Below are 27625 nucleotides of genomic sequence, written 5' to 3'. Positions count from 1 at the left end.
GGTATAAAAGAGAGTAGGAAGCTACAGAAGTTTCCTAACTGGAATGCCATTGTTCCCACTGGTCTTTTCTTCATTGTTCCCAACTTAGTCAGTCTTTTTCACATGGTGATTAAGTTTGTTTTTAACTAATTGCCTTCAAGTGTCTGCTCAAAACCTCTTAATAGCTTTTTATTGCATCTTGGACAAAGATAAAAGTCTTGATCCTGACATATAAAGCTCTGCATAACCTAACATCCATTTTGCCTGTATTTTACCAAATTTTGGAAAGTGTGCTTTCATACTTTTGAAGCTCCAGTCACAAAGGCTCCCTTTCACAATCTCTACTTTTCATATTTTCTTTCTCAGAAATTTTGTTCTTACTATTCCCTTCAGCCCAAAACTCTTCTTTAGGGTAATTAGTGCCTATTAATTCTTTGTGTTACTCTTCCACAAAGAGTAAGTCTTTGATTTTGTCAACTTTCCAAACACAGCATAAGCTCTTTCTTTCTTTGACAGTGCTCAGAAGCTATTCCTGGTTCAGTGCTCAGGAATGACACCTAGCAGTGCTAGGACCAGGGGCAGGAGCATAAGTAGTGTTAGGAATTGAATCAGGGTTGGCCATGTGCAAAGGAAGCACCTTAAACTCTTTCTGTTCCCTATATATTGCTGTAGAGCTTTTAAAAAGCACCTATTACAGTTATTCTTATGTGATTGTTTGTGTGAATAATTAAAATTTATCTTTCCCACTAGACTAGAAACTCCATGGGATCAGTTGTTATGTCAGTACTTGTTCATGATGCTTAGCATAATTTATATCTAACAAAAAACACTTGATAAACACTTGTTCATTATAAGCCTATTTGAATGTATAGATAACTGTATTCAAGTTTGGATTCCACCACAAATTAAACTGTGTGGTTAAAATTGTTTTTTTCAGTCTTTAACCTCCAGTTTAGTCACCTTGACAATATTGAACAAAAGGATGTTAAGAATTCTAGCACCATGACTCAATGTTCTTAGTATATTAAAATTGAATCCTGTGGGCCAGTATGCCTGTTTAATTACTCATTTATATTTTTAAAATAAATATAAAAATTTTTGGTCCTGACAAGGCAGAGTGAGAACAGTTTTTATCCTTTTATTTGGAATTTTTTGCTACTGAAAATTCAGTGAAAAGTCTTTTTTCTAAATCCATGAAATCCACTAACAACTGAAAGGTGGGCTGAGTGGGACTAATAAAACATTAATTATAGCATAGAAAGACATGAAAGTAAAATCTGTATTTTATTGGAAATGATGAAGGATTGGTTACTCTATGGAATTTAAAGTTGATTTCAATATTACTGATAATGCACTAATAGAAAATGTCAGTGACATAAGAAGACATAAGAAGTGATATATCTTGTTGACCTTATATTTATGTAAAAAGAAAAGATTAATAGCCGGAATGTTTAACACTTGTTTTGGTGATTGTATTACCATGCCCAAAGAATGTTCATGTAAAAAATTTTCGGAGAATCAAGAGATTTATCTCCTTGAGCGTCTTGGACCTTTTCCTAAAAGGTTTCCTGTTTATTTAATATTAGCTGATAGGTCACATCATCATGTTATATTGTACATACTTATGTACCAAAAAACTAATTTAATTTTTTTATGAAGCAAGCATGCTTTAAAATTTTTTAAATTTGTATATTTTTTATTTTCATAAAGTTGTTCACAATGGTTCACTAAGATAATACTCAAACACCAATCCCACCACCGAGCACCTTCCCACCACAATAATAGGGAAGTGTGTGAAGGTTGTTGTATTTCATTCTGGAGCCACTTAAGCCCTTATGTAAGAGAATACAAGTAAGTAAATTAAAAACAAACAAATGTGTGCCACTTTTGATACGTAAGTGGGCTAGTGTATAAGAGGTCACACAGCAGCATTTGCAGCCATGCACCCAAGACATTCTGTGTCACTCTCAGGAGCTTTATAGTCTCTAGATCTTTGCTGTTGATGAGATCACATGACACCAGGGGCAGTTTGTGGGTGTGACTGCCAAGCTACTGGAAAACTGGGGAGCTGGGGGGAAGAGGGCCAGTCCTGATCGGAGCAGGCTTGGAGATCTCAGTCATGGGGTCCCGCATACCTGGCTTTTTCTGCCAGTCTGCTCTTGAGTGAGGTTCATCCCCTCTTGGGTGAGGCTTGTGGAGAGTGGACAGTGGCCTTGAGCACGGCAGCGTTTGGATTCTGTAGAGTTTTGGCTGCTGAGATGCTGCTTGGGGTGGGGAGGATAAGTCAACCCGCCCCCTCCGAGGTGAAGACAGCCTCGTGCGGGGTCAGGACATTCTGCTGTAAGCATGCTATTAGAAAGTTTCAAATTCGACTGAGACAGTAAGAACAGGCTGCAGACTAATTACATTTGCGTTTTCTTCCTTAAAACTAAGCTGTTGGGTCTAGGAAGATAGTACAAAGGGCAGGGGCAGATGCCTGGCATGCAGAGGGTCTGAGTTTAATCCCCAGCATACCTGGCTCCTCAAACACTGCCAAGTGTAGCACACGTGGTGTCTATGTCCCTTAGCACCCAGCATGGCTAGGTTCAAGCAGCACTGCAGAGCCAGGTGGAGCACTGACACAGAAGCAGCCAGGTCAGTTATAGGAATGACTCTTTACCCCGAGCACTGCTTGGGAGACCCTCAAGTGAAATTGTTTATTAATTTGTCCTTCATTATGAGCAATTCGTTTCTCCTCTTGTTTAAAAAATGGCTATATCTGCCATTTAGAAAGGGGCATTATTCTACCAATGGTGAAATCTGAAGATTAATTACCTCTTTCTAATTTGATTTTGGTTTGACCACAATTCCTTCAGATTAATAGATTACTTTTGAAAGATTAACACTTAAAAATTTAGTAAGCAATATAGAGTGACCTTTCATCTCTCCCAATTTCACTTTCAATCCAGTTATCAAAAATGATTAATCTGCATTAGTATGATACCTTTAATAAAACCGTGCCAATATTAATATACTTTTTATTAACACTGTAGTAGCACTGTCGTCCCATTGTTCATCGATTTGCTTGAGCGGGCACCAGTAACGTCTCCATTGTGAATTGTTACTGTTTTTGGCATATTGAATATAACACAGTAGCTTGACAGGCTCTGGCTGGCGGGCGGGATACTCTCGGTAATTTCCCCAGCTCTCCGAGAGGGACAGAGGAATTGAACCCGGGTCGGCTGCGTACAAGACAAACATATTTCTCTTTAGCTGTTACTTTTCTGTTCCACTTGTGCATAACATAGTGGTTGTGCCCTCAGAGATCACTCCTTGTGGTGCTCAGGAGACCATATGGGGTGCCAGGGATCGAACCCACGTCAGTCACATGCAAAAAAAAATGCTCTACTTGCTGTACTATCCATCTGGCCTTGTATTTCTCTTTTGCTGTGAATTATGCATGCAATTTACTTGGAATTCTTCTGTGAAGGGAGACCTGGTTCAAGATTTCTTTATGTTGGTGGACTTACTTAGATTTGGGAATATTTAGCTAAGTTTTTTTTGGCTATAATTTTAAAGTTTTTAAAAGGGTGGAAAAAAAGGAAATATGACCATGCCATTAGAAGTAGGGAAAACACTGGATTAAGAATGTAGGAATCTGACATTGCAAATCTGTCTGGTAAATTTCCAGAAGCTAGATTATGGTTATACTACTCTCTCCTGAAAGTTGCTTTGAGTAATCATTAGTTTTCTGGCAATGTCTCAATTTTCTATCCTCCCTGACTGAAACAAATGTTTCATGGTGTGGCTCATAGCCGGTTCCATCTACCATGTGGATGTTTATAATTCAAAATTACCCTTTTGAAGAGAAATTCTCAGAGCATTCCAGTTAGAGTTGCTTTCTTATATCCCTAAGGCTTCCGTCCATGACCTTGTATTATCATTGGTACCATTTATTATCATTTAAACGAGAATTTATTCACTTTTTATCAGCTTTTAGATTACAACTTTATCAATTTTATGAAGTCAAGGGCCTTATCTGTCATATTTTTTATCCCAATACCTAGAAAGTGCCCTGAATACATTACAGGCAAGATAAAAAAAAAACCAAATATCAAACTGTTCATTGGAGACATCTGCACTGAATGTGATCTGAAGTTAAAAATTAAATAACATGAAAAACTTTGGCAGCTCTGTCAGTAAATAATAACCCATATCCATTGCTGATACTACTATAAAAAGAAGAGAGATTCTAAATGCAGGAAGATTTTTAATATTCTTTGTCTGGGAATCAAAATTCCAATAAGTTGGTGTTATTTTGATTTGGATTCTTTTCACTTAGGGAATGTAAATGATTAGGTATTTTGGCTTCTATGAAAAGGCCCATGAATTCTCTTATTTGAGTAATAAATATCCAGGATAAGAAAGGCTTTGATGAGGGGCAGAATAGGGGCATCTTCCCGAGGCTCTCTGAAATTTGAGATGTCAGAAATATTTCTCCTCTACAATTGTTGGGAAAAGGAGCACGTTTATTCTCTAGGGGAACTGAAGCATAATGAAATGCAATCTAAGAACATGCAAACTTATTATCTACCAGAATGGTTGAATAGTTCCAATCAAATGGAGGATAGAAATAGGGGCTTTATATTCCGATTTTGGAAAAATGACTCCACAGCTATATTTAGGCACAACAGTACCTGCAAATACCTAAAATAGTGGCTGGCTGTGGCTTGTGCATAACATAGTGAATATATTTTCTTTTTGAAACTTACCATGGTGGTGATAAAAAGCATCCTAAATCACTCCTGTTGCTTGTTGTAGATGCTTATTTAAGTGATAGGTTTATATGTCATCTTAAAGGGTGCCAAAGATTGCATAAAGTAGGTGAAGCCTAAATATTTTAAAAGTCAATTTTTCCTTTTTTTAATCTTAAAAACTAATAGTGGTTCTATGGCATCGTCAGCAGTAAGAATATTTGATAGAAGTATTCTTTTTCATGTCAGTGGCTTTGCACTATGACAAGACTTTTGAAAAATGACTAATATGATATCACTTGGTACTTAAAATTTATCAACAAATTCCTATTGCTTTTAAAGTAAAAATAGCCCTGCAATATGTTCTAAAGAGCTGTGGCCAATTGTTCACATTTTCCTTGTGTCCCAGAAATTTTGCACATGCTTCTCTCTGCCTGAAATTTATCTTCCTTCAACTTATTTAGTATTATTAAATTCTACCTATCATCTATCTCAGATCAAATGTCAAAAGCCATTAAAGCTTTCCTTTCCCCTAGACAACATCATGTCCTTTGTTCAATATACCCGTAATTCTCTGAATGTTACCTTTACCATAGTTAGTATTAACCAGCTCTTCACTTAGGTCGTAGGGCAAAGACTTTATCTAATTGGCTTACTACCCTTGATACAGTACTCAACTAACACAGGTCACAAATAAATGGAGCCGGGTTACACATTACATCCTTGCAAAAATTTTCTAAATATTTAATGTTAACATAAATCAATTTGTTCTGTTTTTTTTTTGTAGCCAGTAATAAGAAAGTTCGGTTTTTACATCGACTATGTTTCACATTAGCTAACTACACAAATCTGCTTATAAAAATAGAAGTGTTTAATCTACTTTGGATTAAAAAATAATCAAATTCAAACAATAGCTACATGAGGATGAAGTATGCAGCTTTACTATACAGATCTAAATTCAAAACCTGGTTCTATCAGTTATTGTGTAAGTATGAAAAATTTATTTAAAATTTATTTGCATTTCAATACTTATCTATAAAATAGGTCATATTTGTGCATGCATAAATCAATTATTAATTTCACAACTTGGTTCCTGTTAACAGTATTTCTGAACTTCAGACTTTATAACTATAAAATGAGGATATAAAGGCTATCTATTTCTTAGGATTATCAGATTAAATACATAATTTAATCCACATGGATTAAAATAACATAAAGTAAAACAATAGCTTTACAGTGTTTTGTATCCCCTAGCATATCAAAGACACAGAAATAGGTCAATACATACTGTTGGCTGCAATGTGGAGAAAGAAGTACACATTTCTTTTTAAGGGGTGGGGTTCTCCTATGCAATACTTAGGAGTCCTGGTGGCTCCCTTGACAGTTCTCCGCCAATGGCCTGGTGGTTCAATGCAAGGAACCATGTAGTGGAGCATTACCACATTCTTATACCGCACTGCTGGGCTCTCTGCAGGCCACATAGAAACACTGGAAGCTGGGTCTAGGGGGCAGAGAATCAGGTTCTGCAAAGAATGTGCCTTAAAACCTGAACTAACTCTCAGGTGTGAGGTGGCTGATAATGAAATATCTTTAGGGATTAATAGTAAAATAAATATCTTTGTGAGGCAAAATGTAAATTGTATTTAAAAAAGACAACTACAGTCTATACAAGCATCCAGTTATGCAAATGGGCAAAAAAGAACTTTCCTAAGTATTTTCTGTAAGATATATTTTCATATATAAGACAAATTGGTCCTCATTACCCTGACCCTGAAAGAGCCCCCAGTACACCATCAGGCTAGACTAGCATGCGGCAGGGACAAATGGAGATGTTACTGGCGCCCGCTCGAGCAAATTGATGAACAACGGGATGACAGTGATACAGTGACAGTGATGAGAGAAATAGTTGTAACCAGATTGGGTAGAATTTTTTGTCATATTTATAGTTTCATTATATTTGTTTTTTAATTTTAACTTATTATTGATTAGGTAATATGGTTATAATAGTGTACAAGTATCTGGTACTGATGTACAGTTACTGCACACCCCCACACTGACTTCCCCTCATCCTTAAGGACTTCCAATCCAATCTTCCCCACCCCGCCAACTATCCCATTTTTGTTGATAAAACAGCCTTTTATCAATTCAAAATTAGTTTGGATGTTACAAATTCTTACAAAATGCTTTTTTAAGCATTGCTTAGAAAGAAGCAATGTTACAAATTAAATTTTCTAGTTACTCTTAATACAACTTTTTTTAATAGTCAATTCTAGTTAGTCTACTGGAGAGATTCCTGGGGAGCCCCAACATGAAAGATTTCTAGGATCACAGAGTGATAAAATGGTTGCCACAGATGAAAATACTTATCCACAGAAACCAATGAGACAGAAACCTGGAGATAGTGTAAAAGAGGCAGATTTAATAATTGGGCTGAGGTATTCAAGTTGCGCAATGATTTTAGAGGTATTATAAAAGGTAAACAAAGGGCAAAACATGCACAAAACATCCTTGGATTTGAATTTATTGCATTTCTTCTAATTACCTTAAAATATTATCCTTATTTAATTGATGGCAATATAGAATATGAAGAGCTTTGGAAAGTTACGGACATTAGTTAGTGGTGAAACCAGTATCACACCTGTGATAAACGTCTTAGGTATGACTATACCTGCTCAATAGTTTTTAGGGATCAAACTTTTCATAACTCCTGAAATCTGTTTATCTTAAGGACTTTTTCACCTTGCTGATGAGTGTAGTTGAAAAATTGCCAAAACAGATACATAATTGCACTGTGCTGCACTGTTGTCCCGTTGTTCATCGATTTGCTCAAGCAGGCATCAGTAACGTCTCCATTGTGAGACTTGTTGTCATTGTTTTGGCATATCGGATACGCCATGGGTAGTTTGCCAGGCTCTGCCATACGGGCGGCATATAATTATTCCAAATAAATATGTTTTAGAAAATCCTTCTGATACTTATAGAAAAAGTAAGGTACATAGTCCAAGATTAGAATACTCATTGAAAATAGGCGTTTGCCTTGCACATAGCCAACCCATGTTCGATTCCTCCGCCCATCTCAATGAGCTCAGCAAGCTCCCTAGAGTATCCCACCCGCATGGCAGAGACTGGCAAACTAACCATGGTGTATTAGATATGCCAAAAATAGTAACAAGTCTCACAATGGAGACGTCACTGGTGCCCCGCTCGAGCAAAACGATGAGCAACAGGATGAAAGTGACAGTGACAGTGATCCTGATCATAAGTCAAAATATAAAGGAAACTTCTAGAAAAATCTGCCCCTTTCTAGCATTTCTCTCCATTCTAAAATACTCTGAAGCCTAAGAACTTTGGAAAAGGCAAAGGTGGTAATTAATTTTGTCCAACAGGAAAAATCAGTTGGCAAATGTATATTTTTTCTATTTTAATAAAGGTATTTAAAGGCTTGAAATGTTTTAAATCACTCTGCTGTAATATAATGGTTAATTTTAAGAGCTCTGTGAGTTTGATTTGTATTTAAGATTTTTACAATCCGTATATAGGTTGGTCTTTAATAACCATTTATACATTGCTTCTTTTTATATAGGTCATGTATTCTCCTGGGAGAGTAACAAGATTAAAAATAACAAATACAGTACAGAATAAATTAAAGTGCTTCAAACTGCATTACATAATTTCAGAAAATTGGTTTCACACTGAAACATTTAAATAAGAAAACCAAAAGATTTAAGGGAGAAAAAGCCATCTAGTATATTTATTTGAATTACAATTGTTTAGCAAGTTTTATTCTCAGCAGAGTGATAGTGGTGTCTGTTCACAGTGCTCCTTTAATGAGACAATTAATCTGGGTCAATGCACATAAAATTATTATCTTTTCTTTCTTCAAAAAAGATACCATTATTATCCTTTATTATGGATAGCATTTATAGCCAAAATGTCAAAGAAGTACAGTAAAAGTAATTGCATTTATATATATATGTATATATATATGTCTCCAAGCTCTTGCATATAAAATATTCTTATTACCCAATAAATTCAGAGGCTATTATGGAATAGAAGATACCAGAATATGGACAAATATGTTTCTAATTACTTAAGATCATAGAAAGTGACCTTTGTTTTCTGCTCTCAACTAAATGAAGAAGACACAATGCCATAGGAAGTTTATTATTGTAGCTGGTTTTGTTTGTTTCTGTGAAGTTTGGCATCACTGTCCTGGTACTGAGTCCTTAGGCCTTTTTCAATTTTTCTATTCGTGCATGAAAGGTCTCTTCCTGTATTTGCAGCTTTTCGTTTATCTCATTCTGTGAAGACAATCATAAAAAAAGTGGTTATGATGGAGCTATCTTTTCCTGCACATTGTCTTTGTGGTTTTGACATACTATAGTGCCTAAAGACAGACATTATCCCTCACACACCTTCCTGTTTTGCAGACATAGTCATGTTTCAGCCTGTAGTGATGTGATAACACTTTATCATATTTTTCTGCACATTCCCAATGTATAGCATGTGTGCTATGAACAGGAAGTGGTATTTGGACAGCCATTTTTCACATAGCCTTGTGTTGGAAGATAGGATACATTTATCTGTATTTTCAGACAGATTTTACCAATAAGCACCGAATCAGAATAACTGCTCTGAGCTCTGTTATTGCAGTGTTTGTTGCCACCCCCTACCCTCACCTCTTTACAATGGATGTTTTTGCTGTCTGTGTAATACATTTTAAATGGGATCCCAGAAAAATCTTCTGTTATGCAATAACAACACAAAAATATCTCACAATTAGAACAGTTTTCATAATTAGGAGTATTCATCGTACATTATTACTGGAAATCATGCCATTTGGTGGCATATAGTTTGGATAGGAGAAAATGTAATTGCTGACAGGTTTAGTGTTCGCTGTGACTGTGATAGCATTTAGCCTCTGGCATTGATAATCTGTAGACTAACATTGCTACCTGGACAATTCGAAGATCACTTTACATCATTTGAACATTACTATCCTAAAAATTTCTCCTCTTTTCCATAAAATAACATGATAAAAAATACGTATAAAAAACAGTGGACTGCAACGTGGTAAAATTGGTATTTTTTAAAGAGATTTAAAAAAAATCTACAAGTCAATGAGAAGTATTTTATACAAATAAAGCAATGTTCATGTTATTAATGACTATAACATAATTTGAGATCTTTTGACTATTTTGAGAAACTTATTATTTTAATGTATATAGAAGAAAATTTAAAATCAAAAGGAAATTTTGGCCAGAACATAGCTTTTCTTCCATATGTATGTAACTATAATAGAAAGTTTTGGTATATCCACCTTGGTTGCCTTGTGATAAGACTCTGCTTTACTCTCATAGGTACCATTACCATCTGTTGGCATGATTTTGATAGAGAAGAAAAGAACACTATCTAAGGCTCTGGTGATCCAGCATTAATTTAATTATAGAGCACTGGGCAAGCCACTTTATTGTCTTGCTTTAGTTTACATAAAAGAAGTTTAGTCCAATGAGATTGTACATATTACATCCTAGCTTTCTTAACCTCCACATTATCTCTGATGGTGGTGTGATCACAAGTGTTGAGTGCTTGCACATTTGGTTGTGCAGTTCACCAGGGGCTCCACATTAGGTTGTGGTGCACACGGCCTTGGCTGCTGTGTTTACCAGAGGCTGGGTTATACTCCTTTAAGTTGTCGTTGTGCCTTGTGCACATGCTCACTGGGTGGATGGAGTGAGGGGGGTCACACTACTTTTTTGTGCTGCTCACATATGTACTTGTCACTTACTTGGCCAGAGTGCTCCTACATTCTTTTAGTTGCAGTGCTCCCACACACTTGGCAGCAGTTCAGTCGAAATTTACAGAGAGCAGGGCTGCCAGGCAAAACAGCAGAGCTGCTACAATTGTGCTGGGTGATTTCGAGTCACACTGGAGATTGAACTTGTGTTTTTATGGGTGCAAGGCAGATGTTTTAGTCACTGAGCCATTTTCCAGAGCCCTCAGTGCTAGTTTATAAATTCCTAATTTCAACTCTTACTCACCAATGTGACAGTTCATTGTGAAATATGATTATTGTGAAATTGTGAACTATTTCAAAAATGCCACTCCTCCTTTAGTAAATTAATTTACAGCATATAACATATGAGATCATATAGTAATTGAAATGGTTTGAAGAAATCATCCTGTTGTATTTCTAAAGAATGAAAGCAGTGTTGCAACTAAACAATCGACTCTTTCCATTTCTATTTAATGTGTTATATAGCCACCAATAACCTCATTCTTTATGGCTAAGGACAAATATATTATGATTAACCAATCTCTGTTTAACTGTCTCACCAGGATTTTCAGATTAACCTGAAGACCTGTCTAGAAATTCACTGAACCAGAATTCATTGACATAAGTGTGAACTTTGGGGGAAATGTATATCCAAGACTGTGACAAAGCAGGATTACATTGCAAATATCAATGAATATTTCCTAGAGTAGGAAATACTTACCCCGTGGGGTACTAGAATAGTATAGGGGGACAGCAAGTACTCATGGGTGCAACAGGGACTTGGGGAATACCTCCTTGTTTTTTTATTAAATAAGGTACATTTCCAGTGACACACGGAGTGCTATTATTTTTCTAAGAAGGTGAAGTAGAGCAAATACATTTGGGAACCTCTGTGTGGACTACAGTGTTCAACACTTCAGATATGCTACCACCAGAAGAGTCTGGGTGAAAAGGGACTTGTCTATTCAAGAGTAGGTTGTCACTGGGGCTGGTTGATATCGTACAGTGGGTAGGGCATTTTCCAGGCACCTCATATGGTCCTCTGAGCCCTGCAGAAGTGATCCTTGAGCTTTGAGCCAGGGGTAAGCCCTGTGCTCCATCAGGTGTGGCTCACCACACACAATAAAAAAACAACTACAACAAAAACAACAAAGGGTAGGTTGTCATTTCTCTGCCATGTTTCCTTTTTATTTACTTCTTTTGGGGGGAGTTAGGGCCATAGCCAGAGGAGCTCAGGGCTACTCCTGGCTCTGCGAGTCTGTGGTCAGAGATCATTCCTGGCAGTGTTCATCGACCATATACTGGAGGTTGAACCAGCATTGACAGCATGCAAGACAAGTGCCTTAACCTCTCTTCTATCTCTCCAACCCTCTCATTGTTATTTTAAGAATGCCTTTGAATAGGCAAGCTAACCTACAACCATTAGGACTGAGTATAGTCCTGTTTCCTCTTAACTAAGAAGCTTCTGCACTTCTTAGAAAGAAACAGTGACCAAAATACAGAAAGAGCCCACAGAACAGGAAAGAATATTTACCCAATACCCATCTGATAAGGGATTAATATCCAGGATATACAAGACGCTAGTAGAACTGTAAAAGAACAAAATCTCCAACCCTATCAAAAACTGGGGAAAAGAAATGAACAGAAGTTTCCTCAAAAACGAAATACAAATGGCCAAAAAGAACATGAAAAAATGCTACACACTCGGCTGGAGCGATAGCACAGCGGGTAGGGCGTTTGCCCTGCACGCAGCTGACCCGGGTTCGATTCCCGGCATCCCATATGGTTCCCTGATCAGGAGTAATTCCTGAGTGCAGAGCCAGGAGTAATACCGGTGTAACACCTGTGCGTTGCCAGGTGTGACCCAAAAAGCAAAAAAAAAAAAAAAAAAAAAAGCTCCACATCACTAGTCATCAAGGAGATGCAAATCAAAACAACAATGAGATATCATCTCACACCACAGAGACTGGCACACATTCAAAAGAACAAAAGCAACCAGTGCTGGTGCGGATGTGGGGAAAAAGGGACGCTCCTTCACTGTTGGTGGGAATGCCTACTGGTCCAGCCTTTCTGAAAAACAATATGGACTGTCCTTCAAAAACTAGGAACTGAGCTTTCATATGACCCCACAATACCACTTCTGGGAATATATACCAAGGATGTAAAAAAGCACAGTAGAAATGACATCTGTACCTATTGTTCATTGCAGCACTGTTTACAATAGCCAAAATCTGGAAACAACCCAAGTTCCCCAGAACAGATGAATGGTTAAAGAAACTTTGGTACATCTACACAATGGAATACTATGTAGCTATTAGGAGAGATGAAGTCATGAGATTTGCTTATAAATGGACAGACATGGAGATTATCATTCTAAGTGAAATGAGTCAGAAAGAGAGGGACAGACATAGAAGGACTGCACTCATCTGTGGAATATAGAATAACATCACATGAGGCTGACACCCAAGGACGGTAGATACAAGGGCCAGGGGGGTTGCCCCATAGCTGGAAGACTGCTTCATGAGTTGAGGGGAGAAGGCAGATGGAACAGAGAAGGGATCACTAAGAAAATGATGGATGGAGGAATCAGTTGAGATGGGAGATGCATGCTGAAAGTAGATAATGGACCAAACATGATGACCTCTCAGTGTCTGTGTTGCAAGCCATAATGCCCCAAAGTAGAGAGAGAGTATGGGGAATATTGTCTGCCATGGAGGCAGGGGGAGTATACCGGGGATATTGGTGGGGGGGAATATTCACTGGTGGAGTGGTGGGTGTTTGATCATTGTGTGATTGTAATCCAAATATGAAAGCTTGTAACTATCTCACAGTGATCCAATAAATTTTTTTTAAAAAAGACTGGAAAGCTAAATACTTGGATTCAATTATTTCTCATTGACCAGTAAATTGGCATAATATCAGTATCAATTTTTCAAATCTAGAATTTTAACTTCACCTAAATATATCTGAACTTTTTAAGATGGTAAACTTCTGTCAAGATTTTTACATCATTAAACAATACTTTGATAGGGTCAATAACAGTCAATATCAAATGCAAGAATTTATTTCAACCATTTATATTTAACTAAATAAGTAATTCTTTAAACATGTTAAAATTTGTTTCACTGGATATTATTTTTATTGTGCAATACTTGTCCAAAAGAATATTAAAAAGATTGGAATCAGTGCTGGAAGACATGTGGTAGAGAAGCAACCCTTACTCACTGCTGCTAGGGATGTTTGTCAGCCTGTCTGTAAAACACTATGCAAATTTCTCAAATAAGAAAGAATAGGATTTCCATATGTTACCCAGCAATTCCACTTCTTGGTATCTACTCTCAAAACACAAAAACATTAATTCAAAAAGACATTTTCACCTTTGTTCTTTGCGGCACTTATACAATAGACAGATTATGAAAATAAATGAAATTGCCCACCAGTAAAGAATGGATAGAAAAGTTATGGTATAGGTACAAAATGGAATACTATGAAGTCATATTAAAAGATGAAATCATAAAGTTCACATCAACTTAAATGAGACTGGAGGGCTCAACATCATTCATGTTAAGTGAAACAAGTCAGAAGGTAGATGTACCTCTGACTTAGGATGATCTCACTTATTTGTTGCATATAAAAAATCAACACAAGGGAATGGTGGTAACAAATGATGGGAAACCCTTGACCCTGGATTATAGATCCAAGAATGCCAAGTAAAGGAGGGGGGTGTGTTGGGTTTGTGGAGAAATCAAGAGGTGGACTAGATAAAGTAAAAGGAAATTGGTGAGGGTCTTAGGCAATTTTGGTAGGAATGAAGTAAGATAATTGTGTGCATTCAAAACCAGAAATGTTAACACTATTACAAACATGACATAAGCTATAATAATTAAATTTCAAAATGAGTTTGTCAAGGTGGTGGGGTGAGTGTTGATGGGAGGAGACTTTTAGACATTGTGGAGGGATGCTGACACAGGTAGTAGGTATGGAGTGGGAACATTATATGCTGACAGATTAGAAAAAATTTCATTTCAATTTTCATTTTGTATGAGCTTTTTTCATCTCTATTCTGTATAATTTTAATTAGCATTCTATGACCAAGAAAACTTCATCCTTAATAAATCCAAGAACTATGAGCCAACAGGGAAATACAAGTGGATTAACATAAAAATAATAAAAGTTTCACCAATATTTTCCATTTTTACCTTGTATTTCTGAAAGTAAAACAAATCTGGGATAAAATTAAAGAACCTCTGAAAAATTGCACTTAAAATATGAATTCTTTACTACTATTTCCTCCAAAATTTATAATGCAAGTTAAGGGAGAAAATATTTTAAACAACTTGCAAACAGTAATCAATGATTTGTTAAATATTCCTATAGCGGTTAACTATAATCAGAGGGTTTTATATGTTGACCCCTAACCTGAAGCTAATTCTTCAAAGAAAGCATGGCAATATCCAGGAACATGGACTAGAGATATAACAACAGAGTTTAAGGCTCTTGGCTGACCCCAGTTAGCACGTGGCTGACCCCAGTTCAGTATCCAGCACTACATATGGTCCCCAGGATGTAAAGCCAGGAGGAAGTCCTAAACAATGCTAGCTGTGTTTCACACCATCCCTGCAAATATGTAAACCAAAAATTCAGGAACACCGAAGGTGGGGTTTTTGAAATGAAAAGTAGGAGGAGAAATTTAGGTAAGCTTTAACTAATTATCCAACTTGGAATCTGAAAAAAGACAAAGTATAAACAGTGAAAAAGTGCCACACCAGGGGAGCATGACAATCCAAAGTTGTCTGTTGATGGTATTAGATAATATGTTATTTTTATCAACAAAAATGCAATAAGAATTAGAACCAGCTCAAGGTCTCCATTTAGGGCTATTCAAAATTTTCTAACTCTGGGTACTAGAAAGGTGACTTTGTCTTTCTGTGACTGACACAGGAAATAGAAGTTTTAATTTACATGTCAAGGAAATGACTAACAATTCACATGAAATTTATTATGATTATTGAAGAAAATATGTAAAAGAATTTGCTATATTGAGACATAGTAGAGGTCCATATAATCAATTTTATTGGAAAAAGGCAGTAATTAAGCTTATATTCATCTATCCATTAAATACGGAAATTATTATGTAACTTGAAAGATTGATATTTCTTAACTCTGGCTCAAGCATGTTCTATGCCTAATTACATTTAGATGAGTCAGCTAATGAACTTTTAGTTCTAGAAAGGATGACTTTGGAAAATCATACATACATATAGTAGACATATTTTTTAACTTTTAAAAATCTATCTTTTAATTTAAAACATTTATAAGTTAGTTTAAATTTTACTAATCGAATTATTTGTTTAAAATGCTATATGACTTTTGGAAATACAGCTTCACATCTCTATATGTATAAAATTGATAGACTTTACCATGTCTATCAATAAAGATTAACTATTCCTAATATTATATTCATTCCTCTACTTTTTATTTCTACCCCAAATATCCTCCCTGTAAGGGAACTATCATATTTTTTAATAGAATCAAGCACTTAACATGTGTTTATGATTCTTGAGTTGTTTTGTTTTTGTTAATTATATTTTACACATAAGAGAAAGTATCCAGTAATTGTCTTTCACTTGCTTATTTCAATTTCATATGGAATCTAACATTCTATTTGTGTAGTTGCAAAAGGCATGATTACAAATTTTTAAATAGTTGAGTAGTACCCTAAGACAGACAGACACCATTTCCTTATCAGTTACCCACCAATAGACATTTAGGGTTTTTGTTTTTGTGTTGGTTATAGTCAATAATGCTGCTATGAACACAAGTTTGCATATATCTTTTGAATGATTGCTTTAATTATTTTTTGATAAATATCTAGGAGCTGTATTTATGGATCAGATGGTATTTATGTACTTTTTTTTAAGGTATCACATACTGTTTGCCATGAGTCTGCAACAGTGCACATTCCCACCTAATTCCACAATAGAACGTTTCTTTTCTTTACTCCATAACCAACAATGGTTTTGACCATTTATTTTCACATAGCCAAATTCTCACAGGTGTGAAATGTCTCAGTGTGATTTTGCCTCACTTTTTTTCTAACAAGAGATTGTGAGTGTTTCTTCATGTGCCTGCTGGTCACCTGCATGTCTTTTTGCTTCATAGCTTTTGTCCATGTAAAAAAATGTGTCATTCATTCTTTTCATTGTTAAATTGATGAATTCTTATATATTTTGGTTATTAATCCCTTGTGTGAGGGATTAATGTGTAAAAATATTTTCTCAGACAGTACATTACATGATTATTTTTGTGGAGCTTTCTTTAGCTATACAAAAGCTTTATAGTACCATGCTGTCCCATTTATTTATATTGAAATTTATTTGGCAATTGAAGTTGATTGCCTGGTATATCTCTGTAGTCACTGTCATAAGGATGTCACCTTTGTTCTCTTCTTTCTTCTGTGTCTTTTCAGGTTTTAATGTTTTAGACTTTAATTCATTTTGATTTAATTTTTGTCTATTTTGCTAAATAATTACCATCTTATTTTTTTACATATGGTTGCCCAGATTTTCCAAGATGACTTATTGGCAGGTTTTGTTTTTCCTTCCCCTGGTTATAGCTTATATTTCCCTTTGTAAAATTTATTGTCCATATGTATGTGGCTTTATTTCTGGGTTCTTAGATACTCAATTGGTTGTATGTTTTTTTACTCAATAGCAAAAATATTTTCATCATCACCACTACATAGTATAAAGTCAAGGAATGAGCTACCTCTAACTTTATTACTTTTTTTCAGGGTTGCATTGAATATTTAGGGTCTTTTATATTTCTATATGAAGCAGTTAGGCAGGAAGATAGGCAGGCAAGTCTAAAACCAAGAGCCCTAAGGTTACAAAAAACGCACCCCGTGGACCGAGGAACTAAAGCCTAGTAAGATCTTATCTGGCACCAACACAGACTCAGAGAAAGTTGAACCCTCCTTCAGGAGAAGCTCCAGTGGGAACAAAGGCCAGGAAAGGAATGTCACTGAAGACCATCCACTACTCCTAACTCTATTCCCATGGCATCATCCTAGCAGCAGACCTTTTCCTAGGTAGAAAGCCCCATAAGGGCAGCTTGGGAGAAGCCCATAAAAGCCAACTTGAACAAAGGAAGCATGTGCATCTGCTGCCATGTACTGCTTCTGCTCATGTGTTGCTGCCAAGTGCGTGTGGGAACTGAGCGTATGTGTCACCTGCACCATCTCCCCCTCTTGAGATGTGTGCTTTCTTACTTTCCTATCTAATGCTGGGATGTAGGCTGGGGCTCTCTCCCCTCTCAGGAGAAACCTGTGTTCTCTTGAGCATGCTACTCTCTTTCTTTCTCCCCCCCTCTCTCTCCCTCCATCCCTCCTCCTATCTTTCCTTTCTCTCCTTCTCTCCTCCTCTCTCTCCCCTCATCCTCTCTATCCTTCTCTCTCTCCTTTAGTTCTCTCTCTTTCTCCTCTCTCTCTCACTCTCCTCCTCCTCCTGTCTCTCTCATTCTCTCTTTCCTTCCTCAAAACTTTCAAATAAAATCTGTCATACTTCGCTGTTCATCTACTACTGAAATTCTTTTCTGTGAGGGAAAGATGAGAACACGAAAGTCCTGGGTAAGGTCTAGGACTGACTTTCCTTTCCAGGAAGAAGCAAGACTCAGAGACAAATCTTATTAGTACTAGATTTCCCCAGGAGGCAGAAGTGGATAGAAAGTGGCAGATTCCCTTCTGAAGTCTGACTCCTCTCTGCTTCCCATTTCACAAGTCAACCTCCCCCCACCATCAGCTCCCTGCGCCCCTTCTTCCCCACCTCCCACCATGAGCAGCACATAATTTTTCAATTGTTGGTTTCATTTCCTTGAAGAAATAGCATTGAGGTTTTAATAGACATTTTGTTGAATGTGTAAACTGCTTTAGGAAGGCTGGCCATTTTAACAAAGTTTAGTCTTTCAATGCATGAATATGGAATGCTTTTTTACTGGTATTGGACTTTTGTTCTTATATTGACTTTTACCATTTTTATTTCTGTGCTGGGCCAATTCCACTCAGATCCCCCATTTTCTAGTAGCTAGGCAGTCACACCCAGAAACTGCCCCCCGGTACCCTGTAATCCCATCAATGGCCAACATCCAGAGACTATAAAACCAAGTTCACATCTAAGAGCCTAGTTCTCCCTGTTGGAGAACCTAACAAGCTACCGAGATTCTACTGCCTGCTTGGGAGAGCTTGGCAAGCTCCCTGTGGTGTATTCATATCCCAAATACAGTAACAGATATATAAATACCTCTCGGAGAGCCAGGCAAGCTACTGAGAGTATCTCACCTGCACGGCAGAGCCTGGCAAGCTACCCGTGGAGTATTCAATATGCTAAAAACAGTAACGATAGGTCTCATTTTCCTGACCCTGGAAGAGCCTCTAATCATTGAGAAAGGCAAGTAAGGAGAGGCTGCTAAAATCTCAGGGCTGAGTGTAATAGAGACATTACTGGTACCCGCTCGAGTAAATTAACAATGGGATGACAGTGGTACAGTGATTTATGTGCTTATGAATGATCTGTTGAAATTATCTATTTCTTTCTGGTTCAATTTTAAAAGTTTATAAATCTTTAAAAAGTTTAAATTTCTTCTTAGGGTGCCAAATTTGTTTGAATATCTGTATGCTTCTTACAATACTTTTCATTTCTGTTATAATTTTGCTTCATTCATTCTGATTATTTTGATTAGAGTTTTTTTGAAGCAAGCTAGTTAAGTTATTCTATTTTGTTTATCATCTCAAATAATGGTTTTGTTGATCTTTAATATTATCCTCTTGGTTTCTATTTCATTTATTTATGCCATAATTTTTACTGTCACTCCATCACCTGATTTATAACTTTATGTGTTCTTCTTTAAGCTCTTTGCTCTTTGCTCTGGGACCACTCTTGGCAGTCCTCAGAGGGGTCATATGCAGTAACAGGGTTTGAAGCTAGTTGGCCACATGCAAGGTAAGCACCTAAACCCTTGTGCTATCTCTCTGGCCATTCTTCTTTTTCTAGTTCCTTCACATGTAAGGTTCAACTGTTTATTTGGAATTTTTCTTACACATTTATGTGGCTTTATAATAATAATATTTTCCTGTTACAGAGTGCAATGAATAATACAATACTGTAGACCCTAATATTAAAAAAATTCAGTGAATACTTAAACATGTATTGTTCACTACATTGAACATAGCTTTGGTAAAGATCTTTTTAATACTGTGGGCCTGCAAACAATTCTATTACTGTCTAGTAGTTTCTCAGCAATCATTGTAAAGCTGCAGGATCGCAAAGGAGCCCAAGGCCATGATTATACATAAACTATATTTAGATGAAATGTTATCAAATCTAAAAAGGAGATATGCACTAAACTCAGCTTAATTCAACTGCACTCTGCCCTTCTACACAGTAACCAGTTATTACATTCATGGGGTTGTTAACAATAAAGCTTTGTGTAAAACGTGTTCTTCCACTATTTCTGGTAAACACTAAACACCCTTTATTACACCAAGGACTTTGGCTGATTTTGTTGGCACCAAATCATTAAACGTTCATGTAAATACTGCATTAACATTTGACGATTAAACAAGTAACAAGGTATGTTTATGCCAAAGAAATCTTTTGCTCTTTCTACATCAGTTGTTAATAGTGTCCTTTTTAAATATGGTTTCATGTTCAGATAGCAACTAAAATTTCCCCTTAGACTCACTGATATTTTAAACATGCACTGTAATGTCCTATTGACTCATTGCAATTGCAACAACATTATAAATCTTCTCAAAATAAACAATTTACCATTAACCACGATTTTCCTGGGACATGATGCAAGTCTTTGTTTGGGGGCAGCAAAAATTGTGCAAATAAGCATACAGCAAAGCAAACTGATACAAACTGGCTATTACTACTGGAATGGCTACTGCAATCACTGTCTTCGTGCAGCCATTGATGCATGTTGCTCAGCTGTTGTGGTATGTAAAATCAGCAAACTATCTGAAAGGGAGTTCAATGATTTAAAGACTCTTTAGAAGTTTGGTGTAGCTCTAATTTAGCTGAGAATTAAGATTTGATCTTCAGTTTTACTATTTGGAAGTGAACTCCAATTATTCTTACATGAGCAATTGTTTACAGTGTGACAAGGCACAAATTCTTTACTGTGTTTATTCTTTGAGTTTCAATCCTGAATGATTTTATAAACTGATAATACAACCACACTATGTGCTGTTGGCAAATCTATTTTGTGATCTTATTGAGTCTCAGATGACTCAACTGAGAATTATGTAGAGTTGTTAAATTGAACTCCTCCATCATAAGCATCACTCTTGCTAGCTGAGAGTAGGTAGTGTTACAGGCATTAAAGCTGAGGTTGGATAATTAACTAGTAATAAAATAAGTGAGAACATATCAAGCTTGAGTACCTGAATGTCGATTAAAATGTCATCTGTGACTTGACCCAGCAATGATTTTATATCTTCAATCGTGAAATCAGCTAAAAGATCTTTTTCTGAAGTGTCAGCTTCTAAATGGGATTGCTCAAGGTGTTGTTTTTGATCCAAACTCTGGAATATTGAAAGTAAAGTACATCATGTGATTTCTGGAATTTTAAGTAACATATATATGCATATACATAAATTTCTGCTGAATATTTTTATAGGAATGAGGTAGCTATGGAGGAGAATTCTGGTATACATTTTGCTACAATTTTCATTACCTGCCATTTGTCATCACAGAACAAATTGTGTCTAGCAATGCCTACTTTGGCAAAGTGATGGTGAGATTGGGGAAGCTGAACTGGAAGTGATTAAAAATGCGGGACCTCAATCAGTTGGTCCATCCATGAATTAAGCTAAAAAATATCTACAAAGAAAAAACATCACAGGGAAAGACAACAGAAAAGTATCTGATTATTTTGTTCCCACTCCTATAGAATAATTCTAAGGTAGGCTGACTTTAGGGACAAAAGGACACATACCTCAATTTCTTTATCCAATGTTGGTTGTGGCTCTATGAAAGTTGAATAAATATCAAATGAAATTCCTTCTTCTAAAGGATCAGGGTAAGGAAAACCTGAAGACTTGACAACCTCTATTACTTGCTAGAAGTAAAAAAAAAGCATTGTATTATTATGGCCCAGGTTTAGGAGTGGGTTGTGTGTGTGTGTGTCTGTGTGCGTGTGTCTGTGTGCATTTGTATTTGTGTTTATATAATATCAGATTCCAAGTATAATATTTTTAAATAATCTTGTTATTCATTTCCTGTTATAGAATTCCTAAAGCCACTACTATCTTATTTTTGTAGTTTTTTTATATTTCACATATGGTAATTAAAATTTTATTCTTCCCACTGTATTCTTCTTTCTATATTATTTGGTTTATGATTTCATTTTCTATTGCTCTAGTCTTTGTTTCTTGATGATTGTTCCCTTTTTCCTGAGTACAAACCGTCTGGTGGGAGAGACCATATTTCAGATCTCTGCATATCTTCTCCAGCTTTGACAAAGGGTTGGGTGCGTAAAACATTGAATAACAATACTATTTTGTTATTACTCAGCAGAGCATAGCTATCTTGAATGCAGCAGTGAAGTGGGCACTCTAAACTCGAAGATATAAATAAGGGTTCTAAAGGTTAATATATATTAAAAGTCAGTAAACTGTTAGAGAGATTTGCAAAATAAACTCAAATCACTGAGGATAAAGAAAGATTTCACTATCAGAATTTGACATTTCTGTAATAAGAACATACCAAACAGAGACTTCTGGTGAAATGGTGTAATAGAAAAGTTTTCTTCTAAAGTACAACCAGAAGTCAACTATCTATCACAGAAAAATCATTACTCACTAAAATCAGGTATACCTGAGAGATACAAGTGTTTGAATATATGAAGAGGCAAGATCATGGCACATAAAAAAAACAGATATTAGATCAACTGGTGGAGAGATCACCAAATGGAACAGTGCTCAGTGGCTCTCATTACTGTGGGCAGTACGGGAGGGACAAGATTACAGAAATAACAATTCACTTATCAAACTTAGGTAAAAGATTGCACTATAATATTAATGAAAGTTGGAGAAAAATTAAAACTAAAAGACAGAAGTCCTGGTATTTTAAACTACCTACTGAACTATGTATAATCACCATTCCCGCCCTCTAGTAAGGAACAGCTGACTCTTCTGGTCATAGTCTAGAATAGACTGTAGCATTGTAGCACTATTGTCCCACTGTTCATCAATTTGCTCGAGCGGGCACCTGTAACATCTCTATTGTGAGACTTGTTACTGTTTTTGGCATATCGAATATGCCACAGGTAGCTTGCCAGGCTCTGCCATGTGGGCGGGATATTCTCAGTAGCTTTCCGGGATCTCTGAGACGGAGGAATCAAACCTGGGTCGGCCGCATGCAAGGCAAACGCCCTACCTGCTGTGCTATCGCTCCATTCCAGAATAGATTGTAAGGCAGAAAATTAGTAGGAATAGGGAACAGGAGTGAGTGCAGAGACTCAGGGACAGTGTGCAACATTCTCAGCCTGAACAAACCCCCACACCATCTCAACAGTTTGAGAGATAGATTAAGGTTTGAAATCTCCTTTTTTTCTTTTGCTATCACATTGCCCCCATCCCACAAAGCCATAGAAACAAGGGAGAACTCCATCATTAAATCCACAGCACCATCTTCAGGAGAGTAAAAAATGCTCGCCCCGGTGTGTAGCCTTCTGCCAGCAACCATTGCAAAAATAATAAGGTGGTCTTCTTTAAAGAAAACATGAAACACATTCCTCTATCAAGCTTTTCATTAGATTTCTTAGCAAAAAGCCTACAGGCTAGAAGAAAGTAGAATGACAGACTCATCACAAAGACAAAAACTACTAGCCACAAACAACCCATCCTTGCCAAATTATCAGTCAATATGACAGAGGAACAAAGGCTTTTTCAGACAAACAAAAGTTCCATGTTTACACCGCCTAACCTGTTCTACAATACATGTTGAAAGGAGTTATACATGTAAAGAAACAGAAGACCAGAACAATTTGAGCAAGGGGAAAGAATGAAACAAATGTAGCTAAAAAGAGTGATACAAAACAACAATCAAAGATAAGAGGAGGAATAAGACTACTGAACTAATAAAGGAAACTGCCAATAGTATAGCACTGTCATCCCGTTGTTCAACGATTTTGCTCGAGCGGAAACCAGTAACATCTCCATTGTGAGACTTGTTGTTACTGTTTTTGGCATATCGAATACGCACAGATAGCTTGCCAGGCTCTGCTGTGCGGGCAGGATACTCTTAGTAGCTTGCGGGCTCTCCAAGAGGGACGGAGAAATCGAACCTGGGTCAGCCCCATATAAGGCAAACTACCTACTTGCTGGACTATCGCTCTAGTCCGTCAATAGTATAAGAAAGACACTTTTAGCTATAGAAAGCAATATTAAATGCCCATGTTAGATGCAAAACATAAATCAGAAACATTTACAATTAGGAAAAAAATTAAAGAAATGGTGAGTTTTTGTTATAAACATCCTTGTGAAAAGTTAGAAACAAATGTGTTTGGGAAAACAAAACTAAATACAAAACAGTGGGTAGGAAGACAGTTCAAAGAGTTAGTGTGCATGTACTGCGTGAAAAATGCCTCTGTTTGATCCCTGATATTGCATGGTTCCCAGAGCACCACAGGGCACAGACTTAGAGCAAAGATAAGCCCCTAGTACTTCTGGGTAGGGCCCCAAACTCAATCCCCACCCCCCCCAAAAAAAGAAAAGAAAACACAAAAATATTTTAAAAATCTAGAAAAGTACCATAAATAAAACCCACATATCCCCAAAGATAAATAATTACACTAACAATGAGTACTATGGACTCACCAATCAAAAGACATGGAAAGCCTGGATGGATATAAAACAGGATCCATCTGGACTATGTATATAATAATCTCACAATAGTTGAAAAACAAAAGCTCAGAAAGACTAAAACAAGGCATTCCAAGTCAACAATGCAAAGCTTTACTTTATTTTACAGAAACTGCCATTCTTATTTTTAATAAAACACACTTATTTTTATTTATTATTTTATTTATTTATTAAATCACTATGAGATACAGTTATAAAGCTGTATGACTGATTGGGTTTCAGTCATACAATATTCCAGCACCCATAGCTCCACCAGTATACAATTCGGCCACCAATATCACCCATATTCCTCCTGCCACTCCCCCATCACCAGCCTGCCTCTATGGTAGGCACTTTCCTTTTCTCTCTCTCTGTCTCTCTCTTTCTCTCTCTCCCTCCCTTCTCCCATCATGTTTGGTCTTTCATCCACTTTCAGCACACATATCCCATCCAGAGCAATCCCTTCTAACAATCATTGTTTTAATTGTCCCTTTTCTATCCCAACTTCCCTCTCCCCCAGCCCTTGATCCAGGCTTCCAAACGTGGACCATTCATCCTAGTCCTTGTTTCTACTGTCCTTGGGCATTAGTCTGATACTATGGTTTTATTTATTTTTTAAATATATAACAAGTGAGTGCAGTCATTCCATGTCTGTTTTTCTCCTTCTGTCTTATTTCACACATCATGGTACTCTCCATGTCCATCCTTTGTTTTTTCCCATGTCCATCCATTTAAAAATATATTTTATATTCATTTTTCTCTCCTAACAGCTGTATAGTATTCCATTGTGTAGATGTACCATAGTTTCTTTAACCAGCCATTTGTTCTTGAGCACTCGCTTTGCTTCCAAATTCTGGCTTTTGTGAACAATGAACATACAAGTGCAGATGTAATTTCTGTTGTTTGTTTTTGTACCCTAGGGGTATATTCACAGAAGTGGGATTGCTGGGTCATATGTAAGCTCAATTTCAAGATTTTTGAGGGATGCCTGTATTGTCTTCCAAAAGGCTGAACCAGTAGGCATTCTCACCAATAATTAATGAGAATCCCTTTCTGCCCATATCTGTTCAGCACTGGTTGTTCTTATTCTTTTAGATGTGTGTTAATCTCTGTGCTATAAGCTGATATATTTATTGTTGTATTGATTTGAATCTCCCTGATTATTAGCGATGTAGAACATTTTTTATGTGCCTTTTGGCCATCTGTATTTCTTTTTTTAATATGTTTTTAAAAATTTATTTTTTAATTAGTGAGTCACAATGAGGGTACAGTTACAGATTCACACATTTTTGTTCTTGTTTTTCCCTCATGCAATGTTTAAGAACCCATCCCTCCACCAGTGTCCATTCTCCACCACCAATGAACCCAGTATCCCTCCCACCTCCCAGTCCCATCCCCCGCCCCACCCAGCCTCTGTGGTGAGGCATTCCAATTTGATATCTCTCTTTCCTTTTGGGTGTTGTGGCCTGAAATAGGGGTATTGAGTGGTCATCCTGTTCAGTCTCTAGTCTACTTACAGTACGCATCTCCCTTCCCGTGCAGGATCTCCAGTCACAATATTACTTGGTGTTCCCTTCTCTGTCTGGGATGACTTTCCTTCAGCGTGCGAGGCCACCTTTCAAGCTATGGAGCCAACATCCTGGTAATATATACTACCATTTTGGGGTATTAGTCTCGTATTCTGTTGTTCTATATTCCACAGATGAGTGCAATCTTTCTATGTCTGTCCCTCTCTTTCTGGCTCATTTCACTTAGCATGATACTTTCCATGCTGATCCACTTATATGCAAAGTTCATGAATTCATCCTTTCTGACAGCTGCATAGTATTCCATTGTATATATGTACCAAAGTTTCTTTAACCTGTCTGTTCTCGGGCACTCAGGTTTTTTCCAGATTCTGGCTATTGTAAATAGTGCTGCGATGAATATATAAGTGCAGATGTCATTTCGACTATACTTTTTTGTTTCTCCTGGATATATTCCCAGAAGTGGTATTGCTGGATCAAATGGAAGCTCACTTTCTAATTTTTTGAGAAGCGTCCATATTGTTTTCCAAAGGGGCTGGACCATTCGGCATTCCCACCAGCAGTGTATTTCTCCTTTGAGGAAGTTTATGTTTATTTCTTCTCTCCATTTTTTTATTGGGTCAGAGATATTTTCTTAGAAAGTTCTACAAGACCTTAATATATCTTGGATGTTCACCCCTAATCTGATGGGCATTGGATACTGAAAGGGATAATAAGAGACAAAGATGGATATTGATCAAGGGGTAAATCCAGCAGGAAACTATTATCTACCTATATGCACCAACATGGGGTTGCCCAAATATGCAAAATAATTGTTAACAGACATTAAAGGATAAATCAACAGCAACCCAATAATTGTAAGGGATCTCAACCAACCACTTATGGCAGTGAACCCAGCATTATATGAAAATAATGGTATTTAATAATCAATGAGATGGAATTAATACATACAGAAAATTCCAATCCCAAAAAGGAAAATACACACAGACACACACACAGACACAGACACACACATACACACACATATTCTGGTCACATGCACATAGACTATTCTCAAAGATAGAATATAATATACAATATGAACATAAAAGAAGTCTCAATGAATATGTGAAGATTGCAGTCATACCAGCATCATTCCTGAACATGAGCTTATGAGGCTAGAAATCAAACCCCCTCCCCCCAAAAAACAGGACCAGATGGTGGAAGGAAGGGAAACCCTGTGAGCAACCTCTCTAGCAAGACCCTCACGGTGGAAGAAGCAAGGTTCAGACCCAAAATTGAGTTCCTTCTGGGAACTCCACAGGATCCAGGAAGCTCTCTTTGAGATAGAACTGGATTAGGAAGAGAACGCAAATTGTAGATAGACAAAGAAGGGAAGTACAGGTAATTGTAGAGAGATAAGGGGACCAGGAGGCTTTAACCCAGTAATGAATCAAGTAAGTGGTAAGGAGGGAAAGAGGATAAAAATCCTGGAGAGAGGAGTGGGAGACTGGTGAAGGGTGGATGACTCAGAAGAAATGGGTCAGGATGGGAAGGCAGATTCCATGTAGTCGAGGTACAAGTTAGCAGCCTTTGTTGCCTCTGGCAGCGTGGCTGGCAGTAAGCACAGTGTGGAGACCTGCTGGTGCCATCTGGGAGATGAGACCTCCCTCTCAACCACACCTCCACCCGCCACCAGGTGAACAACTCAGGACAGATCTTGAAA

General features: G+C 37.0%; 1 protein-coding gene across 9 annotated transcripts in view; it reads right to left on the bottom strand.

Annotated features, from left to right (window-relative positions):
- Positions 1-27625, bottom strand: part of CABCOCO1 (ciliary associated calcium binding coiled-coil 1) — a 243173-nt gene that overhangs the window by 100285 nt on the left and 115263 nt on the right. For 2 of the 9 annotated variants that reach the window (XM_055140472.1, XM_004616518.2), the window contains 3 exons: positions 21487-21609; positions 20933-21073; positions 6846-9013 (listed from right to left, as the gene is read on the bottom strand). The exons of 5 other annotated variants lie outside the window; for them this stretch is intronic. In XM_055140472.1, coding sequence (XP_054996447.1) covers positions 8939-9013; positions 20933-21073; positions 21487-21609 — 339 coding nt within the window. In that variant the 3' untranslated portion in view covers positions 6846-8938. Of the gene's footprint in view, positions 1-6845; positions 9014-20932; positions 21074-21486; positions 21610-27625 lie in introns of those variants that run through there. 2 more of the 9 variants (XM_055140473.1, XM_055140474.1) reach the window with 2 other exon arrangements.

The sequence above is a fragment of the Sorex araneus genome, chromosome 5 (genome assembly GCF_027595985.1).
Source record: "Sorex araneus isolate mSorAra2 chromosome 5, mSorAra2.pri, whole genome shotgun sequence".
In the NCBI taxonomy this organism is placed as follows: Eukaryota; Metazoa; Chordata; class Mammalia; order Eulipotyphla; family Soricidae; genus Sorex; species Sorex araneus.
Note: the sequence above shows the minus strand (reverse complement) of the source record. Positions and strands in the feature narration are given on the sequence as shown.